The sequence below is a fragment of the Canis lupus genome, chromosome 38 (genome assembly GCF_011100685.1).
Source record: "Canis lupus familiaris isolate Mischka breed German Shepherd chromosome 38, alternate assembly UU_Cfam_GSD_1.0, whole genome shotgun sequence".
Lineage (NCBI taxonomy): Eukaryota > Metazoa > Chordata > Mammalia > Carnivora > Canidae > Canis > Canis lupus.
In genome coordinates, this window is record NC_049259.1 from 13660856 (window position 1) to 13683979 (window position 23124).

A 23124-nucleotide genomic window follows, 5' to 3' on the forward strand; every position below is an offset into this window, starting at 1 on the left:
CCATGGTTAAGATCTAGGACTCCGTGGTGATGAAGAATGTGTAGGGAACTATTACCATAATCCAAATCAGAGATAAAGAGGATTTGCAGTAGAACAAATATGTTGGTAGTAGAGGGGAAGAAAAATGTTGATAGACAGCTTTATAGGTAGAATCCTATAAACCCTAAAAAACCTAGTAAAAACTAAATTTAGGGAACAGTCTGATAGGGTGTGGATGGTGTGGACAAGAGCACAGATATATTTAAAATCACTGTCTTAGAGCTTTTCTTAGCTGCAAAGGACAAAGATCCTTTCAAGATAACTGAAAAAGTTAAGGATGTGTTTGAAAAGATATAGCAAGGAATCTTGCTATATCTAAAAGAAACTGACTAAAGACCTTGGAGGCTCCAGGGGCATGGTTTCTGTCTCTAGTAGCATGTCTACTTTTCTTTGCATTTCTGCCTTTTATCTTCTTTCTGCTGACTAGCTTTATCTGCTGGTAGTTTTTTTTTTTTTTTTTCTTTTCATAAATGTTCAGCTTGCACTTATTGTGACCATTCCAGGCCTGATTCCAGCTCTAGAACCCACAGCTAATTCTATTTTTCAATTAAAATTACTGAAAAGGAATCTGTTTTGTTCAATTTATATAGTCAGACTAGCCCACATAAGTTGTAGGATTAGAACACAGTAAATAATAAATATGTGTTAAAATAATGGATATGTTAAACTAGCATGTTAATAAAACATAAATAAAGCTAACTTAGAAACATAAAATATAACATATATAATATATATAAATAAACCACAGTTGTGATCTAGGGGAGGATGTGTTACATTATATCAAATACAGTGTTTTAGGAATAGGGCCATGAACAAATAAATATTTCTTCAGATTGAGGAGTGCCAAGCAGGGAGTCCTTTAGTGGACCTGATGGCTTCTGGCAGAGTTGACTGGCTAGATGGTGATGACCTTACTTGATTAAGAAAAAAATACAGACATACCTCAGAAGTATTACAAGCAATAACGTAAATATTGCAATAATGTACAAGTCAGATGAATTTTTGGTTACCCATTGCATCCGAAAGTTATGTTGATACTGTAAGTAGTCTATTGCAACAGCAGTATGTCTAAAAATGTGCATACTTTAATTTAAAAATACTTTATTATTATATGTAAGTGATGAATCCCTAAATTCTACTCCTAAAGCCAATATTACACTATATTTTAACTAAGTAGGATTTAGAAAAAAAAATTGAGACAAACAAATAAAAACTCTAAGGGTTCTAAAAATATAAACAGATAAGGATATTTAATAAAGCATTCTTTTCTAACAAAAACTATAAAAAAATAAAAAAAATTTATTAGTAAAAAATGCCAGCTATCATCTGAGTTTTCAGCAAGATGTAATCTTTTTTGCTGGCTACACAGGGTTTTGCCTCAGTGTTAGTGGCTGCTGACTCATCCAGGCAGGTACCAAAGGTTGGGGTGGCTCTGGCAGTTTCTTAAGATGAATGAAATTCGCCATATCAATTACCTCTGCCTTTTGGGAACGATTTCTCTGTAGCATATGATGCTGTTTGATAGAACTTTACCTGCAGTAGAACTTCTTGCAAGATTGAAGTTAATCCTCTCAAACTCTGCTACTGCTTTATCAACTAAGTTTCTAAATCCTTTGTTGTCATTTCAACAGTCTTCACAGCATCTTTACCAGGAGTAAAGTATCCCTGTATTATCAAGAAACCACTTTCTTTTGCTCATCTGTAGGAAGCAACTCCTCAAGTTTGATTACAAGATTGCACAGTTCAGTTACACCTTCAGATTCCACTTGTAATTCTAGCTTTCTTGCTATTTCTACTACATCGGTAGGTACTTTTGAAATCTCTGTTGAAATCTTGAGTCCCTCAAAGTCATCCATGAAGATTGGAATCAGCTTCTTCCAAACTCCTATTAATGTTGATATTTTGACCTCTTCCCATGAATCATGAATGTTCTTAATGGCATCTAGAATGTGAATCCTTTCCAGAAGCTTTTCAGTTTATTTTGCCCACATCTGTTAGAGGACTCACTATCTATGGCAGCTATAGCCTTACAAAGTATATTTCTTAAATAATTACACTTAAAAGTCAAAATTACTCATTGATCCATGGGCTGCAGAATGGATGTTGTGTTAGCAGGCATGAAAACAACATTAGTCTTGTACATCTCCATCAGAACTCTTGGGTGACCAGGTATATTGTCAGGGAGTGGTCATTTTTTGAAAGGAATCTTTTTTTCTGAACAGTAGGTCATAACGTTGGCCTTAATGTTGTGAACAGATGTGCTGTTCAGGTTTTGTTCTTTCATTTACAGAATATAGACAGAGTAGATTTAGCATAATTCTTAAGGGCCCTGGGATTTTTGGAATGGTAAATGAGCACTGGTTTCAATTTAAAGTCACCAGTTGCATCAGCCCTGAACAAAAAAAGTAAGCCTGTCCTTTGAAGCTTTGAAGCCAGGCATCAATTTCTCTCTACTGTAAGTCTTAAATGGCATCTTCTTTCATTAGAAGGCTATTTCATTTACATTTAAAACCTGTTTTTTAGTGTAGCCATCTTCATTAATTATCATATCTAGATCTTTTGGATAACTTGCTGTAGCTTCCATGTTAGCACTTGCTTCTTCATCTTACACCTTTATATTGTGGAAATGGCTTCTTTCCATAACCTGACTAACCAGCCTCTGTTAGATTGTTAGATTGAGACTCTTTTTCTGCAGCTTCCTCACCTCACTTTGCCTTCACAGAATTAAATAGAGTTAGGACCTTGCTCTGGATCAGGCTTTGGGTTGAGGGAGTGCAGTGGCTGGTTTGATATTCTATCCAGACCACCCAAATTTTCTTCCTATCAGCAATAAGACTGTTTCATTTCTTTATCATTTGTGTGTTCACTGGAGTAGCACTTTTAATTTCCTTCAAGGACTTTTCCTTTGCCTTCAGAACTTAACTGTCTGTTTGGAGCAAGAGGCCTAGCTTTTGACACACCTTTTTTCTTTTTTTTTTTTTTTTCTTTTTTTTGACACACCTTCCTCATTAAGCGTTATCATTTCTAGCTTGTGATTTAAAGTAAGAGACGTGTAACTCTCTTTCACTTGAATACTTAGATGCCATTGTAGGGTCATTAATTGGTCTAATTGCAATAATTTTGTGTCTTAGGGAAGGGGAGGCCTGAGGAGAGGGAGAGAGGAAGGAACACCAGTTTGGCAGAGCAGTCATAATGCATGGAACATTTATTGAGTTTCCTGTCTTATATGGGCATAGTTCATGGTGCCCCAAAGCAATTACAATAGTTATATCAAAGACCACTGATCACAGATCACTGTAACAAATATAATAATGAAAAACTTTGGAGTATTATGATAATTAAGTGTTACAGAGATATAAAATGAGCAAATGCTGTTAGAAAAATGGCGCTTGTTAGACTTGCTCAAAACAAGGTTGCCACAAACCTTTAATTTGTAAAAAGCACAATATCTGAAAAGATCAATAAAGCAAAGCTTAATAAAATGAAGGATGTCTGTATAAGATGAATTACAGGTTTGATAGGATGGAGGTTTTGGATATAGGTTTAATTTGGGGGCAGCTCTGTTTCAGATGCCTATTGTGCACCTAGATAGATATTTCTAGTAAGCATTTGAAAATATGGTCTTGAGTTAAAGAAAAATGTTGTATATAGCCATAAGATTTAGAAATCATCACTCTAAAGGAAATAGTTAAAAGTCGAAAGTTTCTTCCAAGTCAAGAAATTGAGAAAGCAAGGAAGAGAACCAGGAGACACTGTGCAGATGTAAAGAAAAGAGAATTCACTGCAAGGACTGGATAAAGAGCATGATGCAGCAGTCAAGTAAAGTAAGAACTAAATGTATTGGATTTGGCCATTGGGAAGTCATTCATTGATACCTTTGCTCTCTTCTAACATCAGCCTGTTCTTATTTCTCCCATATTCTTCAGGATATTAAACTTGTCAAATTCTTTGCCAAACTTCAGGCGTATGTCTAAAATTTTACTCTTACTCATGGTGATATATGCCTATATGTATATACATCTCTTTCTATATTTATATATGTGTGTATATATGCATATAGTGTACACGTTAAAATATCCAGATATTTAAATTTAGATAATATTTACTAAATCTCTACTGTAAGTAGAGAAATTTTAATATGAAATTAAAATTTTAAAATTAATTTTGAAATTTGAAAATAGACATTTAAAGTATTAAAATGATGCCAATATCATATGTGTCCCTGCCATATATATGTGTCACCACTTTTCTAGAATTTTATTTTAATATTCCACTTTAGAATTATGCTGAAAATTAGCATCAAATTAAGCCACTATATATTGTAGAATCTGTATTCTTTTGCTTTTAAATACATTTTGGAACATCTTTGGTATAGTCACAATTTCTTAAGGATAACTGATAGTGATTTGTATTTCATCCATAAGTCTGCTCAGTAACTTGAGATACAATATATTTTGTTTAGAGACCTTGCATTGAAAGTGCTAGATTCGGGAATCCTTTGGTGGCTTGGTGGTTTAGTGCCTGCCTTTGGCCCAAGGTGTGATCCTGGAGTCCTGGGATCAAGTTCCACATCAGGCTCCCTGCATGGAGCCTGCTTCTCCCTCTGCCTATGTCTCTGCCTGTCTCTCTCTTCTGTGTCATTCATGAATAAATAAATAAATAAATAAAATCTTAAAAAAAAAAAAAGAAAATGCTAGATGCTCACATGTAGATTTTAAATCAGAGGTTGCAAAAGAGTAGCTTCTGAGTTGCATACAGTCTCCAAGTGATTATATTTGGATCCTACAATTTTGTAAAAATTAAATTAGTTGAAAAGTAATATAAAAATGGTAATTAAATCTTTTGAAAATCCATATTTTCCAGCTTATATTCAAAACCAGATGATATAGAAAACAGTGGGTCCACACTCTGAGATGGTAGTAATTAAAGTTTACATTCTTAGTTCTTACATCTGACTCATTAGTGTTACCTGTGTGGCCCTTCTAGTTATAAATACTGGAGACCCTTGTTCTAGAATGGTAAGCTCCTCAAGAACAGAGCCCATGACTTATGCAGTACACTGGGCACAATGCTCGACAAATGGTAGGTGTTAATTTTTTTTTAACATATCTAGATTGAGCTTGAGCTAAGACTCATTTGTTTTGTCCTAATCTATCTGATCACCAAAATTATTCTCAATGAAAGAAAAATCAAGCAAAAGAAAATGAGTTCAATTATGATTTCTCTTTGATATTTATTAATATTACCTTATTAATCCCAGGAATAGGTGAGCCTACACTTCTCTCTTTCTTTCTTTTTTTTCTTTTTTAAGATTTTATTTATTTATTCATGAGAGACACACAGAGAGGGGAGACATACCCAGAGGGAGAAACAAGCTTCCCACAGGAAACCTGATGTGGGACTTGATCCCAGGATCCCAGGATCACGACCTGAGCCAAAGGCAGATGCTCAGCCACTGAGCCACCCAGATGCCCCCCTTTGTCTGACTTTCAAAAGCATTTCCCAAACTGTGTCTTTTAAAACACTGTTCTGGGGATCCCTGGGTGGTGCAGCGGTTTGGCGCCTGCCTTTGGCCCAGGGCGCGATCCTGGAGCCCCGGGATCGAATCCCACGTCGGGCTCCCGGTGCATGGAGCCTGCTTCTCCCTCTGCCTGTGTCTCTGCCTCTCTCTCTCTCTGTGTGTGACTATCATAAATAAATAAAGAAAAAAAATATTAAAACACTGTTCTGGAAAATGTTAATGAGTTTTTTGTCAAATAAATTTGGGAAAAGTTATATTTAAAACAGTTAAACTGGTTTTTGTGTATGTGTGTGTGGCATTTACAGGCCTTCTCAGTCTTAAATATACTTTTATTTAGTGCGAACTTCAAAGAAGGAATGTATGATATACAGTGTTTTGCAAACTTATTCTCTAATTCATTCAACAAATATTATTGCATGCCTAATATGTGCCAGGCACTATATTAGGCACTGGAGACAGAGCAATAAACAAGATAGACAGAGATCTCCCAGCTTTGTAGATCTAATAATGTAGTTGGCCGTGAAATTTCCTCATCCATAGACCATAATTTGGAATATGCTACTCTGGATTATTACTCAGCAAAGAATATTTGATTTTCCTTAATGATTTTTTTAAGTTTCAGCTTATTTTTTTCCTAGACCTTCTTAACAATAATTTGTACAACTGTTTTCCACAGCCTTATTTTCCTTCTTAATTATATGTTCTTTTTTAATTAAGTTTTTCATTTTAATTCCAGTATAGTTAACATGCATAATTATATGTTCTTTATATCAATTATACAAGTCCTTAAAATATCTTGAGTTCATCCTTTTTAGCTATTTTGGCATCTTTGTTAGTTTAAAGCATCTGATATAAATGGCCCAAAAGAAGAGCCTGTGTGAATGTTACTTAGCTAGAACATTTAAATTTAGTATCTTTTAGCAGAGATACTAAATTTTTTCAAGGTTTTCACAATTAACTAGAGAAAAGTTAAGTCTACAAAACATATGTCAGAAAGTTGTTGCATGGCTGTAATGAAATTACTGAGTCAGCATGCCTTGACGATGATGATGATGATGGTGATGATGATGATGATAATAATAATAATAATAATAATAATAATAATAAATCCAGGAATTCTATTTTTCTTAACCTAAGAAAAATGTAAGTATACAGGCAAAATATGTCTTCCCATTTAAATTTAGAAGCTCGCAATATAAGCTTACTGTCTAGTTGAACAGATAGTCTTGCCATTTGCGTTCCTTAAATATTTCATTTCTGTCTCCACCCTGGGGGAGAGACCTGTGCTATTGATATTACTGCTTAAATAGTTTAGGAGTTTTAAATTTCTGCTACGAATTCCAGTCTAAGTATAAAATACTTTGTGTGTTAAACACTTAGAGCTTTGGTTACATTAAAATCTCAACGAAAGCTGTCTTCATAAATGAAGTCCATCTAATTCCTATCCCAGTCTGTTGCTCATTTCATTAACATCTTTTCAGCCAAAATTCTAGTAGACTAAAACATCCTAATAGTCCTAAAACAAACATAGTCTATGTTTTAAGGTCTTTCTATTGATATTAATAAGTTACACATTAGGTTTATCTGGAAACTTGTATTTTCCATACCAACAGTGAAAATACTTTATTTCTCATTTTGAACATAGTAAAAAAGAGACATACTTGCTAAAGTTATTCTAAAATTTAGATTATTCTGTGTTTAAAGGAAAAATATTCAGCTTTTTATGGCCTTTTTATGAATCAGACCTTAGTCAATTAACCTGATTAGTGTTTTAGTAGAACTAAAATTATTCAATATTGAGACATAATCGACAAATAGCACTGGGTAAGTTTAAAATGTACAGCATAATGATTTCACTTACAAATATTGCAAAATTATATGCATTCATTTGTTCATTATATTAATTCAATATTCATTATTAAGTATACACACTACAAATCTAAAACATATCTCAAAATATAATTGACAAAAATAATTTGCATATTTCCAATTACGTGGTTTTTCAAAGGCTTTATCTTTTTTTTTTAATTGCTCTGATTGGTTAAGGAGAACTGAGTCATCTGATAGTGAGGCCAGAAATGAACTGGTTATAACTCAGCCCTCAAAACATTAAATTTACTGTTTTCTATGTTATAATAATGATTATAATATTAAAGTCTAACAGAATCATTTTCAAGCAGGTGTACTTTTAAGATAACATGAAAATTTTTTTTTGATTGGTTTATTAGATTAAATCAATTTGCTTGATTCATGTTTAATCTTTCAATTCTTTCATCATCTCTTTCCAAACTTTTACACTGAGGTGTCTTTGCTTGTCAAATTAAGTTTTGTAGACTAGAGACAATTCCCTCTGGAATTAAAGGAAATGTCTTCCCTTAATTAGCCCATAGTGGATTTTTTTTCTCTCCTATTTTACTTCCTTTGCCAGCAACTAAATAATTTAATATTTTGAACATTACAAAGCTCCATATCCTTGCTCCTTTTTGGGGGAAGTATCTTAGATACAAGACTTTTAAGCAAAGATCCTGGGATGAATTCTATCTAGCACACTCTTGTGTCCCCATCACGGAGTGTCTGTCTTTCCAGTGTTGTTAATGATTGGGAGGGGCTGCTCATAAACTAAGATCTGTGTAATGCGGCTTATGGTCTTTTGAGCATATTCTGTACTTCTGCTACAAAAAACAAACCCACACAAAACAAACAAATAAACAAAAAACTTTATAGCAACCATTATTGCTATAAGAAAAAAATAATTGCCATGATTCCCACTCTGAGTTGTATATAAGATAAAACTGATTATTGATTTTCTGAGAGATTCTTTTTTAAAAAGATATTTATTCATGAGAGACAGAGAGCAAGAGACAGGCAGAGACATAGGCAGAGGGAGAAGCAGGCTCCATGCAGGGAGCCCGATGTGGGACCCGATCCCAGGACCTCAGGATCACACCCTGAGCCACAGGCAGACGCTCAACCGCTGAGCCACCCAGGCATCCCTCTGAAAATTCTTTGGTCATTTGTATTCTCTCAGTAGTGCCTGGTCAAGAAACAGTATTATCTTAGAGACACTCTTAATAAAGTTAGAGGTAAACTACTGCTTGCACATATGAAGTTCAGTTTCTCAAATATTAAGACAGTAAAACTCATAATACCTTATTTTTTATGCCGTTGTCTCATTACTTTACATTTTCTCATCTATAAAGTATAGGAGGTTTTAAAAATTTTTGAAGACTAAATTATAACCAATCAGACGATGGGAAAGTCTTTTTGTTTCCTTTTCCTACATAAAAGAAGTGGATGTATTGATAGTCACTTATTATATAAGAGTCCTGTGTTAGTTTTATAATTCATAAGAAAAAAATTTTTTAGTAAAAGGTAGAAATGTCAGACATGTCTTGGTAGCAAAGGATCACAAGGCATCCAATTTAGCAACATAGTTTAGAGAGAGCTATGCAGTAATCGGCCACCTTTCCTTGATCCCCAGCATTTATTAGCATTTGTAATGACATAGTCAGGTCTGCCTCTCAGGGAGAGGATCAGCTTAGAGCCCAAATGATGAGTCTACTTTTGGTGGTAGTATTTGTGAGGAAAGGATGAAGTAACTGGGACAGTATTTCCTACAGATGTGAAGTATGATAAAACTGTTGAAGCTTAGCCTGTTCCAATAGGAGCCAAAATGCACCCTGTGAAAAGCATTCTTTCCATTTTCCAACCAAATTACCTCACACTTATAAGACACCCCCCCCCCAATGTGTGTTCCAGGTTCTTACTTCTGAGTATCTACTCATACGAGCCCCTGACTTGCATGCTCTTCTTCATTTCCATGTATGTCCAATGACATCTGACCCATTTGTTAAAGCTCAGGTTAGATATTGTCTTGCTCTGGTTTACTATTTCTCTTGCCTCTGGCCTAAGCAAAAAACTTATTTGCATTCTTTTGCGTAGCCCCCTGGAAAATTTATTATGGTCTAGAACCAAATTCCTAACTTGGAATAGTGTTCTTTTATCCTGAATAAAGCGTCCTTTTATCCAGCCTTGGGGTTAATGCATATATTTTACTAGGAGCTGTTTAACAGAGAGAGGGCTGATCTAGGGCATGTTTGGTGTTTGAGACCTGTAGGCATGTATCTTGGTATCTATAAATGTTATCACTGTGTCCATTTTAGATGATATACCTAGCTAGAATCCATTGTAACTTGCATAACTACCCTCCTGAGCAGTCAAAATTTATGTAAATGTAAATATAAAGACAAATGTTTTATAATGTATAAAGATCTATAATATGTAACTATACATATTCTCCTTATTTACCGCAGATTCATCTGCACCATGGGACTCTACACGATCTACTTTGTTTCCTTTATAAAGAACCCAATTTCTAGCTGTGTTGAAACCCTACCAGTTCCTTCAGCATTCTTTTTTTTATGCTCTAACTCACCTCTATATCTTTGTATATATTATTTCTTTTGTCTAAAGTAGGCTTTACCAGCTCTTACCTTGACTACTTGTTTTTCAGCTCTACCTACACAGTCTGAAAAGATAACTTTTCTATGTCCCATCTCCCAGCTCCTTGCCAATAACTCCCTAAAATATATGCATATTAAGAACACATACATGTATCTAAACATGAACCTTCCTCTGTGTCTTAGTAGCCTCTTGTGCAAACATCTATCACAAAATTTAACCCTTTGTACTGTGTTGTCTCATCCCCCCCCCGCACTAGAAGGTGAATTCTCTGTAGGTATAATTAATAATAATTAGGATAATTCCTAATTAGGATAATTCCATCATCCTATCTCAGTATTTTTTAAAAGGCTCAGTATAGAAAGGCATTTCATTATTTTTTTAATGAATGAATATTATTAAGACAGTACAGAAATCACTGTGGACTGGAGTGGGATAATGAGGCTGTCTAGGAAAACTGGGTTTTTACCTGGATTTTGAAAGATGAGTCATGTATGGATCAGCATATCAGTAAGAAAGGAGTACAAACAAAGGCAGAGGAATGATGGAAAGATGGAGAGAAAGAAAGACAGGACTATAGCATCAGTAGAATGGCAGATAGGGGGTGCTTGCAGAGTGAACAGATCACGTACATTCTAAGAAGCCTGACAGCTGGGCTTGGATCAGTAGGCAAGAGGATAATTTGTAGATTTCAATTAATTGGTAGTGAAATAAATGGGTTGGAGGAAAACCTAAAATAGTGGCAATAGTTGGACTATAAGAAAAGGGGAAATTGGGGCACCTGGGTAGCTCAGTCAGGTAAGCGTTTGCTTTCAGCTCAGGTCAGGATCCCAGGGTCCTAAAACCAAGTACTGCATTGGGCTCCTTGCTCAGCAGGGAGTCTGTTTCTCCCACTGCCCTTCTCCTCTGCTCGTACTCTCTCTCTCTCAAATAAATAAATAAATAAATAAATAAATAAATAAATAAATAAATAAAATCTTTAAAAAGAGGGAGGGATATAAAGGAGTTATAAGAGAAAAAAGTATAATTCATTAGTCCTTTTATTTGGAAAATAAAATTAAGTATATTAATACTCAAAGTAGAAAGACTGTATTTGCAGTGGACCCATTTTCCCTGAAGCTAATTGAATTTAATTTTTCTTTCTGAGACCTCTAGCAGTTCTTCCCTAACTGCCCACACATTCAGGTAATGATGTGATCACTATATCTCTACATTATATTTTAGAATTTCTTTCAGATCTGAATCTTTGATGAGATCATAAAATAATAGGCTAACCCATATCTTCATTAATGTGGCATCAGGCTAATTGAAAATAAATCACTACAAGTATGAGGTAAATCTGAATATGTATTTAAAACTGGTAAAAGAAACCATTTTAGAAAGTAGTTGGTATTTATCTAAAAGTTTGATTACAAACTAAATTGATTTTTTAGGGTGTTCATCTATTTATATTTTTATAGAGCATACCCTGTTTGAGAATTAAGTAATTTCTTCCTAACTTGAAATTAGTATTTGAAAATTAGTTATAAGACATCTAATTATTTTAAATATATATTCCTATATATGTACATATGTGCATATACTTAAGAATACACATACATGTTACTTCAGTGAAAGATTATGGCTGAATGAAAGTAAAATTAACTCATGGACAGGAAAATACTTAGTCTTTCAGCCTTGTCTTCTCAGCCATCCATTCCCTTGAGAAAGCAAATTTTGTTCAGACACAAAAGAAAAATGTACTATTAAAATGCAATTCAGAAGTGATAAAAACTGTAAGTGTAGCAGCCGGCTCACAGTACCCTCTTTGTATACTCAGGGACATTGGGGCCACATTAATTTTTGTGTGTGTGATGTCCATCCCATGTGCAAATTAGCACTGGAAGGGCCATAATCTGTCTTATATGAGAGCTCTTTTCCCAAGAGCATGTATAATAATACATGCTTGTGTAATTTTGTGTAATTCAAAGCTCTCTGTACTGTTTATTTGATTTTATATTTTAAATAGTATTAGAGAATGTTTTCTTAGGAAAAATATTAAGGGATTTATTAATAAACATTGAAAGGAAAAAACATGAAAAGGAATCATGAAGTATAAAATTAAAATAATGCTACTTTCCTTTATTAGTTTTTAAACAAATTTATGAGTATAATGGAAAAGAATCAAATTTTCAGCTGAAGTGAGATATAAAAAAAAACTTCCTTGTCTTAATTAGGTGAGATAATATCTGAGAAAATACTGACATATGCTTATAGATCAATATATCTTTTGAACCTCAACTTTGTTTTTTCAGAGCCTGAATTTCAGAATATTATTCTCAGCAGAATATTTCATTTCACTACATATTATATATATATATTTTTTTCATTTCCCAGATCTTTTTCACTAGTTTCTTTTATTTAAAATGCATCTAGCTCCAACATCATTGGTGCCATAGCCTCTTTGATTATATTAATTAAGATTTTTTGATATTTACTCCTATTTCCTTCATTAAATCTCTTTCCTCCAGATTATCTTCTATTTTGGGATATGTGTCTTTCTCTCATGTTGGTACTTTTCCCAACTGATAATCCATTTTTAGATTTATATTAAAGGAGAACTCTAGAAATCAGACTGGAATGTATTTGTATGCGAGAGTGGCTTTGTGACTGATCAACTTTTAATTAAGAATTCTTCAAATGTTGATATTCAAAGTTGTTTTCTGGGCATTCCTAGTATCTTTTGAGAAGATTCATTCATCTGAACTAAGTATTTAAGCTCACATAGATAAGAGCAAAAGAAAAGTTCAGTGAATAAACATTGATTTAAAAATCCATATATCTCAGGACACCTGTGTGGCTCAGTGGTTAAGCACCTGCCTTGGGCCTAGGCGTGATCCTTGAGTCCCAGGATCAAGTCCCACATCGGCTTCTTGCATGGGCCTTGCTTCTCCCTCTGCCTATGTCTCTGTCTCTCCCTCTCTGTGTGTCTCATGAATGAATGAATGAATGAATGAATAAATAAATAAATAAACTTTATTCACACAAAAATTGTATTACAATCTTAGATGTTCCATGGGTTTCAAAATTTTGATCCTTTATGTTGATCAGGATAACACATTAAAATAATAATGCTGATGCAAATGATAATGATGAACATGACAACAAGCTACTTTTACATTTACTTCTACTTTTAGCTCCCCCATTATTTATTGGACACTTGCTCTTTTAGCCTCCATGTTAAGCTTTACATATACTAAATTATCCATTCCTTACAACCATCCCATATGGAAGTAAAATCTCATAGAGGTCAAGTAACTTCCGTGAGGGAACAGTGGTAGCAAGAGCAAAGCTAAGATGAGAATATTGGTCTGGTTAGCTCAAAAGCCCCGTTATTTATAACCCCTACCAAAAATGCCTTCACTATTTGGATTAGTTAAAGAATGAAACTGAACCACTATCTTAACACATACACAAAAATTAACTCAAAATGGATTAAAGACTTGAAACCATAAAGCTCTTAGAAGAAAATCATAGGCAGTAAGCTCCTTGTCATTAACTTAGTGATTATTTTTTTTGGATTTGACACCAGAAGCAAAAGCAAGAAAAGCAAAAATAAACAAGTGGGACCACATCAAAATGAAAAGCTGCACAGCAAGAGGAACCATCAACAAAATGAAAAATCAACCTACTGAATGGGAGACAATATTTGCAAATCATATATTTGATAAGGGGTTAATATTTAAAGTATGTAAAGCACTCATACAATTCAATAACAAAAAAAAGTTTAATTTTAAAATGAACAGAGGAATTAAATAGACATTAAAAAAAAAGACATACAGATGGCCAACAGGTATATGAATAGATGTTTCAACATCACTAATCATCAGGGAAATGCAAATTAAAACCACAATGAGGCATCACCTTACACCTGTCAGAATAGCTGGTATCAGAAAGAAATAACAAGTGTTGGCAAGGATATGGACAAAAGGAGACCCTTGTGCACTGTTGGTGGGAATGTAGATTGGTGCAGCCACTGTGGAAAACATTATGGAGGTTCCTCAAAAAATTAAAACTAGAACTACCATATGATTCAGCAGTTCCTCTTATATATATTTATTTGAAGAAACAAAAACACTAACTTAGAAAAATATATGCACCCCCGTGTTCATTGCAACATTATTTACAACAGCCAAGATATGGAAGCAAACTGCATGTCCATCAGTAGATGAATAGATAAAGGAAATGTGTTATATACAGTGGAATATAATTCAGCCATAAACAAAAATGAGATCTTGTCATTTGCAACAGCATGGATTGACCTTGGAGGTATTATGCTAAATGAAATAAAGTCAGACAAAGACAAATACCATAAGATCTGACTTATATGTGGAATCTTTAAAACAAAATGTTGGTAAATACAGAGAACAGATTGGTGGTTGCCGGAGATGTGGAGTAGTGGGTGGGTGAAATGGGTGAAGGGAGTCAAAAGGTACAAAATTCCAGTTATAAAATAAGTGAGTTATGTGGACTAATATGGAGACTATAATTTATAATACTGTATTGCATATTTCAAAGTTGCTAAGAGAATAAATCTTAAAAACTCCTCATCACAAGAAAACAAGGTAGCTATGTATGGGATGGATGTGAAATAGACTTGCAATGATCATTTCATAATATATACAAATACTAAATTATGTTGTACACCTGAAACTAGCATAACTAATATAATCTTGTATGTCCATAATACCTTAATAAAAAAAAGAAAAAAATATTTGAAGAAAGCCCATTTCAATGAAAATTTCCTACACGGGCCTCCTTTTCATTTTTGGGTACCATTTTAAAATTAAGAACATTTTTATTTACACAAATTTTGCATTATTTTGCTTCATTAATTAATGAATTTATTCTTTAAAATTTTCCATATTTCCAAAATATTTGAAACTTATAAATATTCTATGTAAAAGGTATCTCCATTTGCTGAATAAGAAATGAAGATTCATAAAAGTAACAGAGATAGTGTCAGGTTGAACTGGAATCCAGGTCTTGTGACTCCAAGCTATGTTTTATTTTTCACTATGCTTTACTATTTCTCTAAATTCTAATGTTTTTAATGAAATGTCTGCATAAATAAAATTAACATCACTTAAATGTTCCTTTAGGTTTTTGCCATTTTCGTCCCATCATAAAAATAAAAAGTACATCCCATTAATGCATTCATCAAGCAAGTATGGCCCCAACTCTTATGGAAGTCAACATTTTAGAGATGAAAATCCTAGGAAGTGGATCTGTGACAAGGTAAGATAATGCAACATTAAAAAGATGATGTTCCTTTTTAAAGGCTAAAAATATGCACGATTACAATAAATATGAATATTCTCATTACAGTTAATACCATCATGGTTATAAAATTATTTATAGCTATTTTATGTAAAGATGGCACTGCTGATCTGTGGCAGTAAGAGATTTATATTTTTGTTTTTTAGTGTTACATGTTTTTGTATGTAATGGCTCAGCTGCTCTATGTTCTGTGGCATGCATCATGGCTTTGCCAAAGCCAATCAGGATCAAAACTTGAATCTATGGTCACAGAATAGTCAGCCTTTCAGACATAGAAATCAGTGCTTGATTACTTTCTCTCAATCTGTGTGTATGTGGATGGATAGATAAGTAAATAAGTAGGTAGGTAGATAGGAATACATAGAGATATATGTGATATGTATATATTTGATATAGAAAAGAAAAAACAAATATTTATTAACTGATTCTAGAGTTGTATTTGTTAGTATTTAGATAAAATTTTCTGATTAGGGAAAACACCAAGATGTCTTACACAATAGGAGGTAAAAGGAAAGTTCTTACCATGTGTGTAGCCTATTATCTAACAGAAACTGTAACTTATTTATAAAAATAATTACATAGAGGGATGCCTGGGTGTCTCAGGGGTTGTGTCTGCTTTCGGCTCAGGTTGTGGTCCTGGGGTCCTGGGATCTACTGCCTCATCGGGCTCTGGGCATGGAAGCCTGCTTCTCCCTCTGCCTATGTCTCTCCCTCTCTCTTTCTCTCTGTGTCTCATGAATGAATAAATAAAATCCTAAAAAAAAAAAAAGAAAAAGAATTACATAGATAAAATGAAGTTGTAAGTGGCTTTCTAAAAGGTAATTAAAGCCACTGAGTTTCATAGAGTATATCAGACACATTGGTTCTATTAATAATCTGTCAGTGAGGATTTACTCATTTATACACAGCCTCCTTCCAGAAGAATTTAAGACACTTTACTAAAATCAAATACAATAAAGGTTATATTTTAGAAATAAAAATAGATGAAATGATCTTAGATGAGAACAGTGTCTATGCTCACAAAATAAAGGAAACCATTACTGCAGTGGGAAGGGACAGGAATTTCAGCTTGTGTATGGCAAAGATGAAGAGGAAACACAAGTTGCAGACATATCCTCATTACTCAAGAGGAAGACACATGTTAGACCCTTAAGAAAAAATGAGTTCTTTCTTTATTTTACCAAACTCTAAGATAAAGTCTTTTTTTTAGGACATTGTAAATATGGGATTACCAAGGATAAGTCACTGGGGAGTAACAAGGATACTTTAGAAAGTGCCTAATTTTCTTTTCCACCTGCAAGGTCCTCTTTCTTAAAAAACTATCTAAAATACTAAATAATAATTCCACATCATAAGGAATATGTGCAGTGAGTGTACTGATTGGCAAACCAAAATACTGGTGATGATGTTATTCTTGTCATTTGTTTTTACCTAATATGCAACAATTCAGAAGATAGGCTAAATACATTTTCCAACTATTTAATTTCATATTTTGAATGTGCATAACATGATCCACATCTCATTTGCTATTTGACATAAAAATTTTTTTGCCCTCTCACTATTTTATTTAATTCAAGGAAGTATTCATTTCTTTAAATATAAATGACTTACATGACATTAAGGACATTAAGCTACTTCAGAGTAAATAAGATCCTTGTGCAAATGTTTCTTTCCTAAAATAATACAGTACCTTCTGGTTTTATATGACATATTCACCTCATATACTGACATATTTTGGCATATACATCTATCTTAGAGAAGTAAGCAACTTCATGGAAATATAGAGACTTTGGGATACTCACTAAAGAGAAAAATTGTTTATTTCATTCTTTTGAGAAATCATCATGTGCCTCCACATACTTTTAGAAAGTATACATATTTAAAGTTAACCATAAATAGTTGTTCTTGTAGACCCTGAAAAATAAGAGAGAAGAGTATAGGGATTCTTTAAATCCTAATAAATCATTAATCCACTAAACCCTACATAAAAGCATGTAGAAAAATACTAAATGCAAATGGAAATTCCTTTTTCCCTGCTTCTCTCCATTCATTATTTCTTCATACTTTCTGATCTCTTCAAATAACCATATTAAGTCAACAAATCATCCTTCTGTGTGGCTAATGTAATCTGCACAATGTAGAGGTAGCCATTTTATTGTTTATATTTTAAATCTTACAACTATTAGACATAATTTATATTTTGATTTGATGTGAAGTGATTTGGGTGAGAATTGGGTTCAATAAATTGCTAAAAGCAGGCTTCTTTTTCTTTATATTTATAAGACTTAGTTTCTTGATTACAAGGTTGGAGGCCACAATTTATTCATTATTAGTTGAGTAAGAACAGTTTTAGGGAGGCTAGAGTTATTAAGGTCAAAATATTGAAGAAGGAAAGGCTGACCTGGTTTTATGCCTCCTCTGGGGCAAGATGGGCTGTTTACAAACATTTAAATATACATAACATTTACTGAAAGCAATAAATTGATTTCAGCCAAGAAATAGCTCAATTAAATATAGTTGGCTCCTGTTTTCCACCTTTCCCGTCATGTTTTAAGATTATCTACGTGGAGAATTTTCTTTTCTTCTGTCATCTATAAACACAGAGGTTATAATTTTCAGGTCATTTGTTATACAGTGTTAAAGGGTATCAGTTGAGAGAAAATCAAATGTTAGATAATCTTTCTCTAACCACATTCACATTAAATTAAATATCAAATATTATTTAATATTTTTGTTTTATTTTTAATGCTATTGATCCAAAGAACACTATACAAAGACATCAGAAAGTCAACAAAGGGAGAGCAAACAGTAATTTTTTCTTCATGCTATGAAAATTAATAATGAAAAACAACATATCATTTTTCTTAAAAGCATAGAAATCAGTAATAAAAAGTGTAATAAAACATATATAACTTACATTTCTTTTTTATGTAATTAGTGATGATAACTTAAGTTGAATATTTTTTTTAAAAACTTTATTTAAATTCAATTTAGGTAACATAATCTGTACTATTATTAGTTTCTGGTGTAGAATTTAGTGATTTATCAGTGCTCATTACATCAAGTGCCCTCCTTAATGCCCATCACCCAGTTACCCCGTGCCCCCACCCACCTCCTCTCCAGCAACCCTCAGTTTGTTTCCTAGAGTTAAGAGTCTCTTATGGTTTTCCTCCCTGTCCATTTTCATCTTATTTCTCCTTCCCTTCCTTACTCACATTTCTTTAATCTGTTTGTAAAATGCCCCAAGTTTTTAGATTCTGGGCCTGTGCCTTAACTGGTAAAACTTTATCAGTTCAGGTAGATAATGTGTATTTATAAATTCTTTATTGTGCTGATATCAATATTTAAAATAGAAGTGAATTTCAATAAGGAGTATACACCAGTCAGTCACTATTAATTTAATCTATTTGGGTAGATTTAAACAAGTTGGACAATATAAAAACTCAGTATACTAAAAACATTCTTTTGGTTGTCAAAACATTCACATATGTTCATATTTACTGAAGCAGAAATAATAGTCTAAGGCCTTTATCTGAATTGGAATGAGTTCTCATATGCATTTTAGATGACTGATTTTAATGGAACTATTTCATGTTTTCCCACGTTAGCAGAATTCAGGAAGAGACTTTTAAGATGGTTCATGTTGATAGAGCCTTTCTTCATATGTCTTATTGTAAGTGAATTACAACAGTAGGGCAGCCCTTTTTTGTTATTTTCACATGCATTTTAGTCCTAAACAGGATTTCATAAGCTACAAAGCATAAAAATATCTAGTACTCCAAAGAATTAATTTAGAGAACCTAAGCATATTGCACAGAACATAAAGTTGACCTTTACCGTCTACGGCTTTTGGAATGGAGTGGGATGTGGAACACATCATAGATTTAATGTGGCACATCGCTGTCTGCAGAAGCTTGGGTGGGACTGGGACTGCTTGCCCATGGCACCCGGTGATTGAATCTGCTGTCACCAGCATCCTGATAATAATGAACATTCAGCTTAACGACCGTGATTATGATTATCATAATTGATGTGCAAGTGCAGTGTGTGGGGATCATTACAGCTGAACTGTACAGCAGAGAAACATGCCTCAGTTATGGATAATTTTACTTTTATGCATTGATTGGGATAAAATATGCCTTTCTATTTAAACAGACCGGCTTCATATAATTTTAAGAATCTTTCTGTACATGTTGATTGATGATTATGCACTTGCTGAAAAACAGCCCCTTACAGTTGTTTGTTTTGTGTTGTTTCGTTTCATTAGTAAATGTAAACAATTAAATAATTAGGTGTAATTGAGGGAAAATATTTTGCTTATGAGGATGGCCTTCAATAATCAAGTATTCAGTTTAAGTGTTGGGGTTTTTTTTCTCTTTCTCTCTCACAATACACCGGGGACTGAAATTCTTCAATTTTTTTTTTTTCTATGATTACCCTTGTATCAATCTTCTTGAGGTCACTGGGCTTCAGGAAAAATAATAAGTTTAAATAATTTTTATTATAGATCTATAGATGCATTTGCATATGCATGTATTTATACTCTGTTATGCATTTTAGAAAAATGAAACCCAATATTATTGGAACCAAATATTATTTATCAAAGTAATAGTTACCCTATAGAATAATGTTAAGATATATATATTTACACGACCTCTGCTTTTTAACCACTACCTTCTTTCTTATAGATTTATTATATCATAATTTTCAGTTATACTTTTACAAAAGATTCTTGATTTGAATTAACTTGTGAATGAAAATAATATGCACAATGATATATCCAAGATTTTCAGTAGATTAGATCTGACCATATTAGTCTATGATTATTAACCTAAGGGCTTCATTTGCATTTGAGTCTAAAATATCACATTTGAGTGATGAACAAACATAATGGAACACATTTTCATAAAGCCTGGTAAGCCTTTTTTTAAAAAAAAACTTTTATTTTGTAACTGCAATAAGGCTGAGATTGAGAGATCTCTCCATCAGATTATTAATAACTGTAGAGCTCTAAAGAGACTATGGCAAACATTTCCTTCTGAGATTTGTTTAAGATTTACATTACCCCAGGTAAGGTGCATGCCCTAGATGTGCAGCTGTACAGTGTAGTAAAGGACAGAATCTTTGTTTGAGAGCCAGGGGTTTTATAGCTTGTCTATAAAATTCTCCTATTGAAAGTTTTTGGCCCTAGTGCGATTCTTGAACTTTATTAAGAGTTCCTCTTTTAGTTTGTCTATAACAATTCAACATATGCCAATCTTTTCTGCATAATTACTAATCTAGTATAACAAGAATTAAATTCTTCATCTGAAGAAATCTTGGAATATGTTATCTGTACTTCCCTGCAATTAAACTCTTTAATTAAAAAAAAAAAAAAACTTTAAATGTCTCAATTAGTTTTGTTATTGTTGTTGTTGGAAACTGGGTTAACATAATATTGAAAATTGTAGTCTTCTAGACCTTTTACCCTCATCTCTAGGTATAGGATCATAGTTTTAATTTCTTTCTGTGACTTCCTGGTGATGTCTTTATGTAACCTGGCAAAAGAGAAGGTTAACAAGAATCAAGAGCCCCAAAATGACTAGAATTAAAGCTAGTGAATGTTTTCAATACCTTAGAAAGAGGCTGACTTTGATATTAGGGAATCATGGACATGTCTGAAGCATTATATGAACATGAGAGTTAGCATTAACAGTGTTTATTCAAGTGTCATTCTGGCTATGTCTGCAGGTTTGGCATGGAGAAATCAGAGGAATATTTGTAAGTCCTTCTAGGTGGGCCCCTATCAAACCACATTAAACAATAATATTTGAGCATTTGTACCACAGAACATTCTTACACCTACATCTTTGCCCTAATGAATTCCCAAAAGTGAAAATTATTTTAAGATTTATTTATTTATTTTGGAGAGAGAGAGAGTCCACATGTGGAGCAGAAGGAGAAGGAGAGAGAGAATCTTAAGCAGACTCCTCACTGAGCATGGAGCCCTACATGGGCCAGGACCCTGAGATCATGACCTGAGCCAGAATCAAGAGTCAGACGCTCAACTGGTTGAGCCACCCCAGGCATCCCAAAGATGAAATTTCTGCGTCAAGGCTGTGATGATTGATTTTATATGTCAGTTTGATTAGACAATAGTACCATTATTTAATCAAACAGTAATCTAGGTGATGCTGTGGTTAACATCTACAATAAAGTTGACTGTAAGCAAAGGAGATTACCCTCAATAATGTAGGCTTCAGTCAGTTGAAAGCTTTATGAGCAAAAATTGAGGTTTCCTGAAAAATAAATCCTCCTTTAAGACTGTATTAACTCCTGCCTAAATATTTAGTCTGCCAGGTTACCCTGCAGATTTTGGACTTGCCTGTCTATAATTGCATAGGCCAATTCTTTAAAAAAAAAAAAAAAAAAACAAAACTCTATCATTCATCTATCTATCTATCTATCTATCTATCTATCTATCATCTATCATTAGTTCTCTCTCTGGAGAAGAGTGACTGATATAGAGGGCTAGCACATTTGTTTTCTAATATTTTGAGTTTTTCCAGGTTTATAGAGATATAATTGATCTATAATATTGTTTTAGTTTGAGGTGTACAACATAATGATTTGATATACATATACTTTATTAAATGATTACCAAATACATCTGTCTGCTTATAATTACCTATCTGTGTGTATGTGTGTGGTGAGAACATTTAAAATACACTCTCTTGGAATGCATGGGTGGCTCAGTAGTTGAGCACCTGCCCCTGGTTCAGGATCGAGTCCCACATCAGGCTTCCTGCCTGGAGCCTGCTTTTCCCTCTGCCTACATCTCTGCCTTTCTCTCTCTGTGTCTTTCATGAAGAAGTAAATTATATATATATATATATATATAATATATAAATACACTCTCTTACTGTTAGTTCTCTGGGAATTTTTCATCTTATAACTGAAAAATTTTTCCCTTTGACCAATATCTCTTCATCCCCCACCTCTAGTCCCTGTTCACTAATCTACTGTTTCTGTGAATTCAACTAGTTTATATTTCATATATAAGTGAAGTCGTATAATATTTGTTTTTGCTTATTTCACTTAGTATATTGCCCTCAGAGTTCATTCCTATTGTCTCAAATAGCAGAATTTCCTTTCTTATTTCTGAATAACATTTTATGAGTGTCTGTGTGTATCACATTATCACATTTTCTTTATCCATTCATCCATCAGTGGACACTTAGATTATTTCTTAGTCTTTTTTTTTTATTTTATTTATTCATGAGAGACACAGAGAGAAAGAGAGGCAGAGACACAGGCAGAGGGAGGACCATTCTCCATGCAGGGAGCCTGACGCGGGACTCGATCACAGGCAAATGATGCTGTGAAGTTAAAGAAGATAAGGACTGAGAAAGCCCCCTAGATTTACCAGAATCAGTCATTGGTTACTTAGCAAGAGCTGATTCAATGACAATATGGGGAACTAAGCCTGGATGGAGTAGCTTGAAGAGGGAATAAAAAAAATGGGGGGGGGGGGGGGGGCGGTGGAAGTGAGGGGAAGGGAAAGATCGATCAAGTGTAGATAGTAATTTGAATAAATTTAGCTAGAAAGGGAGAAGAGAGATTGATAGGGCAATGGCTATAGGGAGATATATAGTGAAGTATCTTTTTTTAAAAAAATGGGAGAGGGATCCCTGGGTGGCGCAGCAGTTTGGCGCCTGCCTTTGGCCCAGGGCGCGATCCTGGAGACCCGGGATCGAATCCCACGTCGGGCTCCCGGTGCATGGAGCCTGCTTCTCCCTCTGCCT

The 23124-nt window shown here is 33.8% G+C and overlaps 1 protein-coding gene across 3 annotated transcripts in view; it reads left to right on the forward strand.

Annotated features, from left to right (window-relative positions):
- The window catches only part of SPATA17 (spermatogenesis associated 17), a 207856-nt gene that overhangs the window by 111492 nt on the left and 73240 nt on the right, over nt 1–23124 (forward strand). For all 3 annotated transcript variants that reach the window (XM_038586160.1, XM_038586158.1, XM_038586159.1), the window contains exon 9: nt 15163–15298. In XM_038586160.1, coding sequence (XP_038442088.1) covers nt 15163–15298 — 136 coding nt within the window. The remainder of the gene's footprint in view (nt 1–15162; nt 15299–23124) is intronic.